Here is a 15,115-nt window from a genome sequence, read left to right as displayed (position 1 = left end):
GAGCTGCATTCATCCAGGCAAGTGGAGAGTATTCCATTACACTCCTGACTTGTGCCTGGTGAGACTCTGTCCGGGTCAGGCCCCGGGGCGGAGGTTGGATTGGGAGTTTTAGGCGGATAAGGAGTTCTGTGGGAAGGTGGTGGTGGCGATTAAGAATTATGTTGAGCTCAATCGGAATGGGGAGGTAGCGGCAGCCACGTTTTGGGAGGCCTTTAAAGCGATGATCTGGGGGGGGAATTATTTTATTCAAGGCCCAGAGGATAGGATGGGGAGGGAGGAGCATCAGCGACTGTTGGACGAGATAGTGGAGGTGGATAGGAGGTACTCTGTGGCCCCCACAAAGGAGTTGTTGGCAGAAAGAAAGAAGTTGCAGGGGCAGTTTGACCGGTTGATGCCAGGAAGGGCGGTGGGTCAGCTACGGCGGGCGAGGGGGGTGCAGTATGAGTATGCGGAGAAGGCGAGCCGCACACTGGCCCACCAGCTGCGGTGATAGGCAGCTTCGAGGGAACTTCGTCAGGTGAGGGGGGGGGGGGGGCATGGTGTCGCATCAGGAGGATAAATGAAGTGTTCAAGGCCTTTATGAGGGGCTGTATAGGGCCGAGTGCAGGGTAAGGAGGCTGATGGCTGATACGGGTCAGTTTCTGGATGGGCTGGACTTCCAGGAAGGGGGGGAGGCACTCGAGGAGCCCTCGGGGCTAAAGCAGGTGATGGAGTATATTGGTATGATGCAGTCGTGGAGGGACCAAACGGGCTTTGTGAAGGGGAGGTCGCTTTCTCATAACATTAGGAGGTTGCTAAACATAATTATGTCAGGGGGGCGGATGCCGGAGGTGATAGTGTCCATGGAAGCAGAGAAAGAAGGCCATTGATCGGGTAGAGTGGCGGTATCTGTTTGAGATTCTGGGGATATATAGGCGTTGGAAGGAGGAGACGAGGAGACGTTGGGGCGGGTTAGGGACATATTTTCGGACGGGATGTTCTTTGGGCTAGAGGAGCTGCGGGAGAGGTTTGAGATACCAAGGAGTGAGTTTAGGTACTGGCAGGTGCAGGACTTTGTACGCTAGGAGCTGCATTCATTCCCTCAGGTGCCGGAGTTTACACTCCTGGAGAAAATGCTGCTCTCAGATGAGGTGAGGATGGTAGGATTGGGGATATATGGGGGTGGTTGACAGAGCAAGACATTAGTGAAAAGGATCAAGCGGAAATGGCAGGAGGAGTTGGGGAGGGAGATAGGACGGGGGCTTTGGTGTGAGGCAATGCAGCGAGTGAACTCAACCTCCTCCTGCACAAGAATGAGTTTGATGTAATTTAATGTGGTGTACAGGGTCCACATGACTCGGATGAGTGGGTGTTTTCCGGGGGTAGCAGACGGGTGTGAGAAGTGTGGGAGGGGGCCAGCGAATCACACTCATATGTTCTGGGGTGTGAGGAGTTGGAGAACTGTTGGGAGGCGGTGTCGTGAACCTAGTGAGGATTGTCGGGGTTGAGGTGAAGCCGGACCCGACGGTGGCGATCTTTGGGGTGTGGGAGGTGCCGGAGCTGCTGGAGGAAGGGGGTCGATGTCGTGACCTTTGCCTCTCTGATCGCCCAGCCACGGGTACTTTTGAATTTGAGGTCGGCTATGCCACCGGGCGTCGCTGCAGGGCTGGGGGATCAGTACTGATCTCCCAGGTTGAAAAAAAATCAAATTTGCCTTAAGGGGGTCAGAGGAGAGCTTCGGAGTACGGTGGAAGCCATTCATGGCTATATTTGAGCAGCTGTTTGTTGCGGGGCGGGGAATGAAAAGGGGAAAATGAACAAACTGCATACTTTGATTGGATGTCAATCTTGTGTTCTACTGTTGAATGCATTTGGAATAATGCATTCAGGATACCTCCAGGAGGGGCAGCCCGGTAGCATTGTGGATAGCCCAATTGCTTCACAGCTCCAGGGTCCCAGGTTCGATTCCAGCTTGGGTCACTGTCTGTGCGGAGTCTGCACGTTCTCCCCGTGTGTGCGTGGGTTTCCTCCGGGTGCTCCGGTTTCCTCCCACAGTCCAAAGATGTGCAGGTTATGTGGATTGGCCGTGATAAATTGCCCTTCATGTCCAAAATTGCCCTTAGTGTTGGGTGGGATTACTGGGTTATGGGGATAGGGTAGAGGTGTTGACCTTGGGTAGGGTGCTCTTTCCAAGAGCCGGTGCAGACTCGATGGGCCGAATGGCCTCCTTCTGCACTGTAAATTCTATGATTCTATGAAATAAAATATTCTTTTTAAAAAAACAAGATCCTGTGGTGCAGAATCTAAAGAGCAGGCACGTCTCCCAGTACCCTGACCAATATTCAGCTCTCCGCCAAAACTGGTCATTCACCTTATTGATATTATTGGGAGCCTGCTGTGTTAATATGGCTGCCGTACATCCCGACCCAACGGCAGTTTCTTCATTGGAAAATTATCTACTGCAAACGCAACACTTTTGAGATGTTTAAGACAAGTGAACACATGTTAACATTTTGGGGCTATGATTCAACAAATGGGTTAAAAATCAAGCTTCAAAGTGCGTCCTGTCTGCTATAGAGCAAAATCTTCAATGAGGATCAAGCTGAGGATCTCACCGTGTAAATGGCCAAAATAGCAAGCTGGTTGTAAGGCCGTCCATTTTTTGGTGCAATCTGTTGGGCTTTCAAGTACCAACTGTGGAGAAGAGAGTAGGCGTTATATTAAGGTCACATTCCAGCCTCCAACAATACAGTAAATAATAGCCCTCCTGCTGAACACACACTGATCGGATGGTTTCTGCCACTTCAGTTATTTACATTTGAAGAGTTTTCCCACAGTTGGAAAGGAACAGTGGAATTCACCCTCACTGGAAGGACTCTTGCAGTTGATCCGAGCAGATGGAGTTTAAATACCATAATGTTCATTCTCCCACCCTCCTTCTCCCACCCCTCTTCCCTCTCCCCCTGCCCCCTCTCCCCATCCTCCCTCACCAACACTCCCATTCCCCCCCTCCACATCCTTGCGCCCTCTCTCACCATCTGTCCCCGATGGCTTCTCTTCCCCGCTCCCCCTCAATCCTCCTCCTCTCTTCCAATCCTTTCCCTGACCCTTTCCTTCTCTTTGTCTCCCTCATCCATCTCTCAATACTCTCCTTCCCTCCCAATCCTCCCTCCTTTTCCCTTAAATTTTTACCTTGCAGGAGATTGACCCAGTCGCCTCCCAACTAACTCTCCTGTCTCCCTGGGCAGTCCATTGTATGGTTTCACCACCGTGCATGATAAGTAACTGTCTGTCCCTCTTCCCTATTCTGATTCACACCCCTCAATTATGGCTTTGTGGTTATATCAATCAACTTCTGGATGCTCAGTACTGATGACCTCAGGAATCTTGCAAAGGCCAGCCTGATCTTCCACAAGCTATCTTTCCCAATATGTGAACATTCTTGGCTGGCCTTGCCTCTCCTAACAGATCAGGTGTCTTAACCCTTCTGCTGTTCACTGTAGCAACATGCTCAGTGTATATTGTTCTTCAAGTGGAACTAGTTTTCTACAGATTCATCATCACACCCTGGCCCTTTTGTCTACCATTGGTTAAAATCCGAAGAACTTGTTTGTTTTCTTATTGTTCACAAATGGCCCCGAGATCTACCATTGGCCTCTCTCACACAAACACGTTTGCTGTGAATGGCAGCATTCACAGTCACCAATCAGATCACAAATGTATGCTGGTGACACCAACTCTACCTCGTCGCCATGCCTCTCAAGGCTCCTACTGCTTGGGCTGGCTCAATGCTTGGCTGACAACCAGTCCTGGATGATCTGCAATGTCAGAAGTGCCCTGGCCACATATATAACTAGGACTGCAGAGAGAGCTTCAAACTAAATAGTTGGGGGAAGGGTTCAAGTAAGGGAAGATTTGGAAAAGACGGGCAATAGTATAAGTTGGCGATATGGGTAAAGGTAACCACAGTATGACAGGAAGAGACAGAGCATACAAACACAAGAGTGCATCAGCAAATGTAGTCACAGTAGAGGAAAAATAGCTTTAAACCAAACAAAAGCGGAGCGGTAAAGATCCATGCATGGCTGCCGAAGGGGGTTAAGCATAGTATGAGAGCGGGGAGGAGAGGGCAGCACCGTGGCGCAATGGTTAGCACTGCTGCCTCACTGCACCGAGGTCCCACGCTCGATCCCGGCTCTGGGTCACTGTCCGTGTGGAGTTTGCACATTCTCCCCGTATCTGCGTGGGTTTCACCCCCACAACCTAAAGATGTGCAGGGTAGGTGGATTGGCCACGCTAAATTGCCCCTCAATTGGAACAAATGAAGTGGGTACTCTAAATTTTTTTTTAAAGATTGGGGAGGCAGTGGCCCAGTGGTAGTGGCGCTGGGCTAGTCAGCCGCAGACCGACGATCATTGTTTTTTTTAAATTTAGAGTATCCAATGCATTTCTTTTTCCAATTAAGGGGCAATTTAGCGTGGCCAATCTGGGACTTCAGGAGCGGCATGTAATGGAGTGGGTGCAGGCCTCGGAGCTCCTGCCGGAGATCGCAGTTTAGGCTCTTTCCGCCCGGTCGGCAATGGGAATTGTTCCCAAAATTTTTTAAAACTCGACGGGGTAAGAGTCCCACAACAAGGGGAGGCGCGCACGGTACCGAACCAGGCAACAAGAGAGAAACAGCATGAAAGGTGAAGTCGGAACAAATTGCGGTGGGCCACCGAACGTGCAACAGGGTCACTTGGACTTGCGGCGTGGAGTAGCGGCCGCATCTAGGGTGGCTCCCGCGCAGGCTCCGCAACTTTGGCCTTATCTGCCCGATCAAAGGGAAACTTTAAAAATAAAAAATTGGAAGTCCTCAGTAGAAAAAACTGCCGTGGCGTTTGGGGCCCCGAGGACTGTGGCGAGTTTAAGGCAAGTTCAAGCGGGGCCCAAGCCAGGCCAGTGCGGAGCTCAGATCCAGGCAGCTAGACCAGGAAGACCAAGCTCACCAACTTCCTCCCGAGAGAAAGAGTAGAAAAGTTAAGTAAACTAAAGGGGAAAAGGGGGGGGTGGGGAGTGGGTCGAGCGAGGAAGATAACTGTTCCTTGGTGCGTGTAAAAGAAAAGCTGACTTCTTAGTAACGGTGACAATGATGCTGAGCAAATGCAAATGAGGTGGCTCCCCTCCAACCCCAGGGGGGAAAAAAGAGGCACTTTTAGTCGCATTTTGCCTAAATTTCAAAGGGAAAGAAAAATCCCTTTGCAGTGGGGAAACATTGCTTCCAGGAATAAGAAGAGTGGAATATTCCAGGATAGTTATCTTCGAGCACACTCCACAGTGCGCGGATGTGAGGTTGGAGATTGACCGAGCCCAGCACCCCACGTGGAGGCTGGACACAGACCTGCTGGCCAATAATGTCTTCAACCAAGAAATATCACAAGCCGTAGGCGACTACGTTACAAATAACCAGAACAGGGAAGTCTCACCTTCCACTCTCTGGGAGGCACTGAAGGACGGTGATTAGAGAAGAGGTTATAGCTTACGTGGGACAAAGAGATGGGGAAGAGAGGGCAGACAGGCAACAACTGATTAACTCCATTCCAGAGGTCGACAGGAAATACTCCGAGGCCCCGACCGTAGAACTTCTGGCGGAGAGGAAAAAGCTGCAAATGGACTTTAACCAGCTATCCACCAGGAAAGCAGTGCACCAACTCCACCAGACACGGGGGACCTTCTATGAGCACGGGGAAAAGGCTGGCCGTCTACTGGTTCACCAGCTGTGAAAGCAGACCGCCACGAGGGAGATAGCGCAGGTGAAGAACAGCAGAGGCAGACTGGTAACCCAACCAAAAGAGGTCACCCGAACGTTTGAGACCTTCTACTGGAGGCTGTTCCCTCCGAACCCCCCAACAGGGATGCGGAGATGAAACGGTTCCTCAATGGACTGGACATGCCAATCAAGGGGGATGATTGGTGGGGGGAGATGGAAGCACCAATAGGACTGGGAGAGATCATGGACAGTATCCGCTCCATGCAGGCGGGTAAGGAGTCAGGACCTGGTTCCCGGCGGACTTCTATAAGAAATTCACACCAGTCCTGGCCTCACACCTACAGGACATGTTTGCAGGCTCGCTAGCAAGGGGCACCTGGTCTCCTACACTAACACAGGTCACGATATCACTGATACCCAAACAAGGCAAGGACCCGACGGAATGTGGATCATATAGACCCATTTTGCTACTTAATGTAGACGCGAAGATACTCGCCAAAGTCCTGGCCAAGAGACTGGAGATTTACCCAGAGCTGGTCGCAGAGGACCAGACGGGCTTTGTCAAGGGTAGGCAGCTAACTGGGAACATCAGGCGGCTGCTGAATGTAGAACAAAGAACAAAGAAATGTACAGCACAGGAACAGGCCCTTCGGCCCTCCAAGCCCGTGCCGACCATGCTGCCCGACTAAACTACAATCTTCTACACTTCCTGGGTCCGTATCCCTCTATTCCCATCCTATTCATGTATTTGTCAAGATGCCCCTTAAATGTCACTATCGTCCCTGCTTCCACCACCTCCTCCGGTAGCGAGTTCCAGGCACCCACTACCCTCTGCGTAAAAAACTTGCCTCGTACATCTACTCTAAACCTTGCCCCTCTCACCTTAAACCTATGCCCCCTAGTAATTGACCCCTCTACCCTGGGGAAAAGCCTCTGACTATCCACTCTGTCTATGCCCCTCATAATTTTGTATACCTCTATCAGGTCTCCCCTCAACCTCCGTCGTTCCAGTGAGAACAAACCAAGTTTATTCAACCGCTCCTCATAGCTAATGCCCTCCATACCAGGCAACATTCTGGTAAATCTCTTCTGCACCCTCTCTAAAGCCTCCACATCCTTCTGGTAGTGTGGCGACCAGAATTGAACACTATACTCCAAGTGTGGCCTAACTAAGGTTCTATACAGCTGCAACATGACTTGCCAATTCTTATACTCAATGCCCCGGCCAATGAAGGCAAGCATGCCGTATGCCGTCTTGACTACCTTCTCCACCTGTGTTGCCCCTTTCAATGACCTGTGGACCTGTACTCATAGATCTCTTTGACTTTCAATACTCTTGAGGGTTCTACCATTCACTGTATATTCCCTACCTGCATTAGACCTTCCAAAATGCATTACCTCACATTTGTCCGGATTAAACTCCATCTGCCATCTCTCCGCCCAAGTCTCCAAACAATCTAAGTCCTGCTGTATCCTCCGACAGTCCTCATCGCTATCCGCAATTCCATCAACCTTTGTGTCGTCTGCAAACTTACTAATCAGACCAGTTACATTTTCCTCCAAATCATTTATATATACTACAAAGAGCAAAGATCCCAGCACTGATCCCTGTGGAACACCACTGGTCACAGCCCTCCAATGAGAAAAGCATCCTTCCATTGCTACTCTCTGCCTTCTATGGCCTAGCCAGTTCTGTATCCACCTTGCCAGCTCACCCCTGATCCCGTGTGACTTCACCTTTTGTACTAGTCTACCATGAGGGACCTTGTCAAAGGCCTTACTGAAGTCCATATAGACAACATCCACTGCCCTACCTGCATCAATCATCTTAGTGACCTCCTCGAAAAACTCTATCAAGTTAGTGAGACACGACCTCCCCTTCACAAAACAGTGCTGCCTCTCACTAATACGTCCATTTGCTTCCAAATGGGAGTAGATCCTGTCTCGAAGAATTCTCTCCAGTAATTTCCCTACCACTGAAGTAAGGCTCACCGGCCTGTAGTTCCCGGGATTATCCTTGCTACCCTTCTTAAACAGAGGAACAACATTGGCTATTCTCCAGTCCTCCGGGACATCCCCTGAAGACAGCGAGGATCCAAAGATTTCTGTCAAGGCCTCAGCAATTTCCTCTCCAGCCTCCTTCAGTATTCTGGGGTAGATCCCATCAGGCCCCGGGGACTTATCTACCTTAATATTTTTTAAGACACCCAACACCTCGTCTTTTTGGATCTCAATGTGACCCAGGCTATCTACACACCCTTCTCCAGACTCAACATCTACCAATTTCTTCTCTTTGGTGAATACTGATGCAAAGTATTCATTTAGTACCTCGCCCATTTCCTCTAGCTCCACACATAGATTCCCTTGCCTATCCTTCAGTGGGCCAACCCTTTCCCTGGCTACCCTCTTGCTTTTTATGTACGTGTAAAAAGCCTTGGGATTTTCCTTAACCCTATTTGCCAATGACTTTTCGTGACCCCTTCTAGCCCTCCTGACTCCTTGCTTAAGTTCCTTCCTACTTTCCTTATATTCCACGCAGGCTTCGTCTGTTCCCAGCCTTTTAGCCCTGACAAATGCCTCCTTTTTCTTTTTGACGAGGCCTACAATATCTCTCGTCATCCAAGGTTCCCGAAAATTGCCGTATTTATCCTACGTAATAATGACTCCTCCTGGGGAGGGAACACCAGAGGCGATCCTCGCCCTGGCCACAGAAAAGGCCTTCGACAGAACCGAATGGAAGAACCTCATCGGGGTACTGGAGCAGTTTGGGCTGGGGAGCAGGGTTCACGACCTAGGTGAAACGCCCCCAAGGCGAGCATTCGGACCAACACCACCAACTCTGAATACTTCCAGCTGCAGAGAGGCACATGGCAGGGATGCTCACTGGCCCCGCTCTTGTTCACCCTGGCAATCGAATCATTAGTGATCGCTCTGCGAGATGCAAAAAGCTGGAAGGGCATCCAAAGAGGAGGTAGAGTGCACACTCTACGCGGATAACCAGCTCCTGTACGTCTTGGACCCACAGAAAGGCCTGAAAGTAATCATGCAGCTCCTGGAAGAGTTTGGAGCCTTCTAGCGCTACAAACCCAACCTGGGCAAGAGCGAGGCGTTCCCGATGATCCCGAATGGGGGAAGGACAGAGCTGGAGGGACTATGTTTCGTTTTGTGCTTTATTGGGTTTCCCTCCACCCCCCTCTCTGTCCCCATCTCTTATGCGTGCCCTCCCTTGGCTGACTTCCTTCATCCCTCTCTCTCTCTCTCACACACATAGTATTCAGCACAAAATAAATGAATTAACGGCACAAATTGAGGTTAATGGGTTGCTCTTATAGCCATTACAGAGACGTTGTTACAAGGAGATCGTAGCTGGGAATTAAACAGTCAGGGCAATGTGACGTTTCTGAAGGACAGGCAGGAAGGAAAGGGTGGTGGGGAATCTTTGTTAGTACGAGATGAAATAAGTGCGGTAGCAAGAAATGATCTTGGATCAGATGTAGAATCCATATCGGTGAAGGTAAGGAATAGCAAGGGGAAGAAGACAGAGGTGGGAGTCTTCGATAGGCAGCAGAACAGCAGCTATACTGTAGGAAAGAGAATAAATCAGGAGATAATGAGGGCATGTAAAAAAAGACAGTGCATTAATCAGGGGGGACTAGTCTTCATATGAACTAGGAAAATCAATGGGTTCGATCCCGGCCCCGGGTCACTATCCGTGTGGAGTTTGCACATTCTCCCCGTGTCTGCGTGGGTCTCATCTCCACAACCCAAAGATGTGCAGGCTAGGTGGATTGGCCGCGCTAAATTGCCCCTTAATTGGGAAAAAAAATAATTGGGCACGTTAAATTTATATTAAAAAAAGAACGAGGAAAATCAAATTGGCAGAGGTAGCCATTAGGAAGCATTCATTGAGCGTACTCGGGACAGTTTCCGAGAACGATGTGTTGTGGATCCAACCAGGGATCAGGCTATTTTGGATCTGGTAATGTGTAATGAAGCAGGTTTAATAAACAGCCTGAGAGTAAAAGATCTCCTAGGATACAGTGACCATAACATGGTAGAATTCAGCATTTAGTTTGAGAGTGAGAAACGTGGGTCAGAAACAACTGTGTTGAGCTTAAATAAGGGTAATTATAAAGGAATAGTGGCAGAGTTAGCTGGAGTGTACTGGGGAAGGGGTTTCGCAGAATAGACGATTCATCAGCAATGCAAATAGTTCATAACTCAAAACCAAGATATATCCCAGTGAGAAATTAGGCTTCTAGGAGGGGATAAATCAACTATGGGAAAACAAGCGAGGATAGCATTAAACTGAAAGAAAAATCAGAGTCGGGAAAGTTTTTAAAACCAACAAAAGATGACCAAAAAATAAATAAAGAGGGAGGAGATAAACAATGCGGGTAAACTAGCAAATTATATAAAAGCAGGCAGCAAGGGCTTCTTTAAATATGTAAAAAGGAAGAGAGAGGCCAAAGTGAACAAAGGCCCTTTAGAAAATGTGACTGGGGAAATAATAATGGGGAATCAGGGAATAACAAGAGGTGTTAAATAAATACTTTGCGTCAGTCTTCATGGTGGAAAACACTAATAACGTTCCAAAAATACTAAACAATCAAGGGGCAGCAAAAAGGGGTGCAGGCAATAAATACAATAACTACCACTAGAGGAAAAAATTCATTTACGGGATGTGGACGTCGCTGGTTAGGCCAGCATTTATTGCCCATCCCTAATTGCCCTTTAGAAGGTGGTGGGTGAGTTGCCTTCTTGAACATCTGCAGTCCTTGAGGTGTAGGTACACCCACAGTGCTGTTAGGGAGGCAATTGCAGGATGTTGCCCCAGCAACAATGAAGGAACATCGATATATTTCCAAGTCAGGATGGTGAGTGAATTGGAGGGGAACATCCAGGTGGTGGGGTTCCCAGGTATCTGCTGCTCTTGTCCTTCTAGATGGTAGTGGTCGTGGGTTTGGAAGGTGTCGTCTAAGGAAACTTGGTGAGTTACTGCAGTGTATCTTGTAGATGGCTGCTACTGTGCGTCGGTGGTAGAGGGAGTGAATGTTTGTGGAAGGGGGAGCAATCAAGCGGGCTGCTTTGTCCTGGATGGTGTGGAGTTTCTTGAGTGCTGCTGGAGCTGCTCCCATCCAGGCAAGTGGAGCGTGGAGAGTATTCCATCTCACTCCTGATTTGGAGATGGAGGACAGGCTTTGGGAGGTCAGAAGATGAGTTACTCGCTGTAGGATTCCAGCCTTTGACCAGCTCTGGTAGCTACAATATTAATGTGGCTAGTCCAGTTCAGTTTCTGATCAATGGTAACCCCCAGGATGTTGATTGTGGGGGATTCAGCGATGGTAATGCCATTGAATGTCAAGGGGCGATGGTTAGATCCTCTCTTGTAGGAGATGGCCATTGCCTGGCACTTGTGTGGCATGAATGTAACTTGCCATTTGTCAGTCCGTGGGAAACTAATGAGGCTAAAGGCCGATAAGTGCCCTCGACCAGATGGGTTGCATCCCAGGATATTAATGGAAGTAGCTACAGATATAGCGATGCACTGGTAATAATCTTCCAAGAATCCTTAAATTCTGGAAAAGTTGGCAGCATGGTGGCGCAGTGGATAGCACTGCTGCCTCATGGTGCCGAGGTCCCAGGTTCGATCCCGGCTGTGGGTCACTGTCCGTGTGGAGTTTGCACATTCTCCCCGTGTCTGCGTGGGCTTCACCCCCACAACTCAAAGATGTGCAGGGTAGGTGGATTGGCCACACTAAATTGCCCCTTAATTGGAAAAATGAATTGGGTACTCTAAAAAAAAAATGTTTTTAATTAAATTAAAAACTCATATTCAAAAGGGAGGGATACAAAAACTTGTAACTGTTAGACCTGTTAGCTGAACATCTATCATGGGAAAAGAGTCCATTATAAAGGATTTAATAGCAGAGCATTTAGAAATACATAATAAACAAGCAGAGTTAGCATAGCTTCATGAAAGGGAAGTCATGCCTGACACATTTATTAGTATTCTTTGTGGTGGTAATGAACAGGATAAAGAGGAAACAGTAGATGAATATATTTGGATTTCCAAAAAGTATTTGATAAGATACCGCACAAAAGTCTACTTAATAAGATAAGAGGCCATGGCGTTAAAGATAGTTTCTAGCACAGATAGAGGAGGACACAAACAGGCTGCAAAATAAATACAGACAGGATAGCGAATGCGCAACAAGGCGGCAAATGGATTGTAATGTTAGGAAGTGAGAGGTTATTTACTTTGATCTGAATAATAATAAAGCAGATTTTTTTATTTTATTTTTTTTTAAAAGGCATGAAACTTGTAAATGTTGGTGTTCAGAGAAACATGGGTGTTCTCATACAACAAACACAAAAGGTTAGCATGCAGGTAACAGCAAGCAATTAGAAAAGCAAGTGGCATGTCGGCCTTTACTGCAAGGGGAGTGGCGTACAGGCATGAATAAGTTGTGCTCCAATTGTCTAGCACTTTGGTGAGACCAGACCTGGAATGGTGTGAAATTTTAGCCACTACATGCAAGATATATCTGCATTGAAGATCATACAGTGACTGCTCACTAGATTGGTCTTGGGGATCAGAGGGCTGTGTATGATGAGAGGTTGGATAAATTGGGTCTTCTGGGATTTAGAAGAATGAGAGGTGATCATCCTGAAATTTGAGATTCTGAGCGGCTTGGCAAAGTGGATCGAGAGACATTGTTTCGCCAGGCCGGGGAATCTAAAACAAGGAGCACGGTCTCGGGATAAGGGGCCAATCATAAAGGCCGACATGAGGAGAAATTAATGTCAGCAAAGGCTGAGTTGGTAACACTCTTGTCTCCAAGCCAGAGTGTTGAGGGTGCAGGTCCCAATCCAGAGACTTGAACACAAAAATCCAGCCTGACACTTTACTACATAGATTATTTTGTGAAGCCAAAATATCGAGGGATATGGGCCTAAGACAGGTATATGGAGTTAGGCCACATGATCCCATTGAATGCGGGACAGGCCCGAAGGGCATAATGGCCTCGTCCTGTTCCTATGTTCCTATGAATGGTCTTCTCCAGCTCCAATGGACCACCAGGCTGGCTGTAAGGATTATTTATCGAACAATTACACTATTATGAGGCAGCAATAGAAACAAAGGTTGTCAATACTAGGTTTTGTGCGAACCTGACTTTCTATAGCCTTTAAGAAAATGGAAAATAAGTGAAGGGGAAGAGGTGTAGCTAACGGACACCTTCCTGCGGACAATGGTATACAATAAAACAAGCCGTGCCTGGGAGAAGTCCCCGTTGTTGGGACCTGTTTAAAAACAGACAGACCTGAAGCAAGAGTGAAAATGAAGCATCAATAAGCAAAATCTAAGAGGCGGTTTTGTTCCACATCCATCTCATTTGCTAACTCGACAACAATACTGCACCTGCGAGCCTTGCCATAGTTTGTGGTGTCGTTGGCTTGTTCCCTGTAGCGGGCAATGTCCCCCTGACAGATCATACATCGCTGGCCACTGATCAGTGCATACTTCACCTAGAATTCGACAATAACAAACAACAGCATCAATGCAGCATGTGCAGGAGGGTGCTGAACACATCACTGTGACTGCCAATCTGCAGGCAGAGTGCGCACCAATGCAGCCGAGGAGAAAATCAGAACAAAGCTTTCACAACATGAAAGCGAAGCACAATTTAAGTTGTGCTGAAAAAATGAGTATTCAAGAGAACCGTATAGCACACTAATGTTCAGCAAGATCATCGACCAGAAGGTGTAACATTGCTTCTCTCTCAACAGTTGATCTACTGAGTATTTGCAGCACTCATCTTTAAGTACATGTCATATCTCATGCACTGCTGATGCAAAGTAACAGGGCGAGGCAGAGAACATGCCAAACCAAGACAGTGAGTCTGACAGATGGCACAGTGTGTTGTGACAGTGAGTGTGTGACGGGATGGCACAGTGTGTTGTGACAGTGAGTGTGTGACGGGATGGCACAGTGTGTTGTGACAGTGAGTGTGTGACGGGATGGCACAGTGTGTTGTGACAGTGAGTGTGTGACGGGATGGCACAGTGTGTTGTGACAGTGAGTGTGTGACGGGATGGCACAGTGTGTTGTGACAGTGAGTGTGTGACGGGATGGCACAGTGTGTTCTGACAGTGAGTGTGTGACGGGATGGCACAGTGTGTTGTGACAGTGAGTGTGTGACGGGATGGCACAGTGTGTTGTGACAGTGAGTGTGTGACGGGATGGCACAGTGTGTTGTGACAGTGAGTGTGTGACGGGATGGCACAGTGTGTTGTGACAGTGAGTGTGTGACGGGATGGCACAGTGTGTTGTGACAGTGAGTGTGTGACGGGATGGCACAGTGTGTTGTGACAGTGAGTGTGTGACGGGATGGCACAGTGTGTTGTGACAGTGAGTGTGTGACGGGATGGCACAGTGTGTTGTGACAGTGAGTGTGTGACGGGATGGCACAGTGTGTTCTGACAGTGAGTGTGTGACGGGATGGCACAGTGTGTTGTGACAGTGAGTGTGTGACGGGATGGCACAGTGTGTTGTGACAGTGAGTGTGTGACGGGATGGCACAGTGTGTTGTGACAGTGAGTGTGTGACGGGATGGCACAGTGTGTTGTGACAGTGAGTGTGTGACGGGATGGCACAGTGTGTTGTGACAGTGAGTGTGTGACGGGATGGCACAGTGTGTTGTGACAGTGAGTGTGTGACGGGATGGCACAGTGTGTTCTGACAGTGAGTGTGTGACGGGATGGCACAGTGTGTTGTGACAGTGAGTGTGTGACGGGATGGCACAGTGTGTTGTGACAGTGAGTGTGTGACGGGATGGCAGTGTGTTGTGAGTGAGTGTGTGACGGGATGGCACAGTGTGTTGTGACAGTGAGTGTGACGGGATGGCACAGTGTGTTGTGACAGTGAGTGTGTGACGGGATGGCACAGTGTGTTGTGACAGTGAGTGTGTGACGGGCACAGTGTGTTGTGACAGTGAGTGTGTGACAGGATGGCACAGTGTGTTGTGACAGTGTGTGTGACGGGATGGCACAGTGTGTTGTGACAGTGAGTGTGTGACGGGATGGCACAGTGTGTTGTGACAGTGAGTGTGTGACGGGATGGCACAGTGTGTTGTGAGTGTGTGACGGGATGGCACAGTGTGTTGTGAGTGAGTGTGTGACGGGATGGCACAGTGTGTTGTGACAGTGAGAGTGTGACGGGATGGCACAGTGTGTTGTGACAGTGTGTGACGGGATGGCACATTGTGTTGTGACAGTGAGTGTGTGACAGGATGGCACAATGTGTTGTGACAGTGAGTGTGTGACGGGATGGCACAGTGTGTTGTGACAGTGAGTGTGTGACGGGGTGGCACAGTGTGTTGTGAC

The 15,115-nt window shown here is 48.7% G+C and overlaps 1 protein-coding gene across 1 annotated transcript in view; it reads right to left on the bottom strand.

Annotated features, from left to right (window-relative positions):
* smg6 (SMG6 nonsense mediated mRNA decay factor) overlaps positions 1-15,115 on the bottom strand; it is a 679,747-nt gene that overhangs the window by 618,817 nt on the left and 45,815 nt on the right. The window contains 2 exon segments of the mRNA XM_072470017.1: positions 2,595-2,673; positions 13,152-13,258. Coding sequence (XP_072326118.1) covers positions 2,595-2,673; positions 13,152-13,258 — 186 coding nt within the window.

The sequence above is a fragment of the Scyliorhinus torazame genome, chromosome 12, assembly GCF_047496885.1.
Source record: "Scyliorhinus torazame isolate Kashiwa2021f chromosome 12, sScyTor2.1, whole genome shotgun sequence".
In the NCBI taxonomy this organism is placed as follows: domain Eukaryota; kingdom Metazoa; phylum Chordata; class Chondrichthyes; order Carcharhiniformes; family Scyliorhinidae; genus Scyliorhinus; species Scyliorhinus torazame.
Note: the sequence above shows the minus strand (reverse complement) of the source record. Positions and strands in the feature narration are given on the sequence as shown.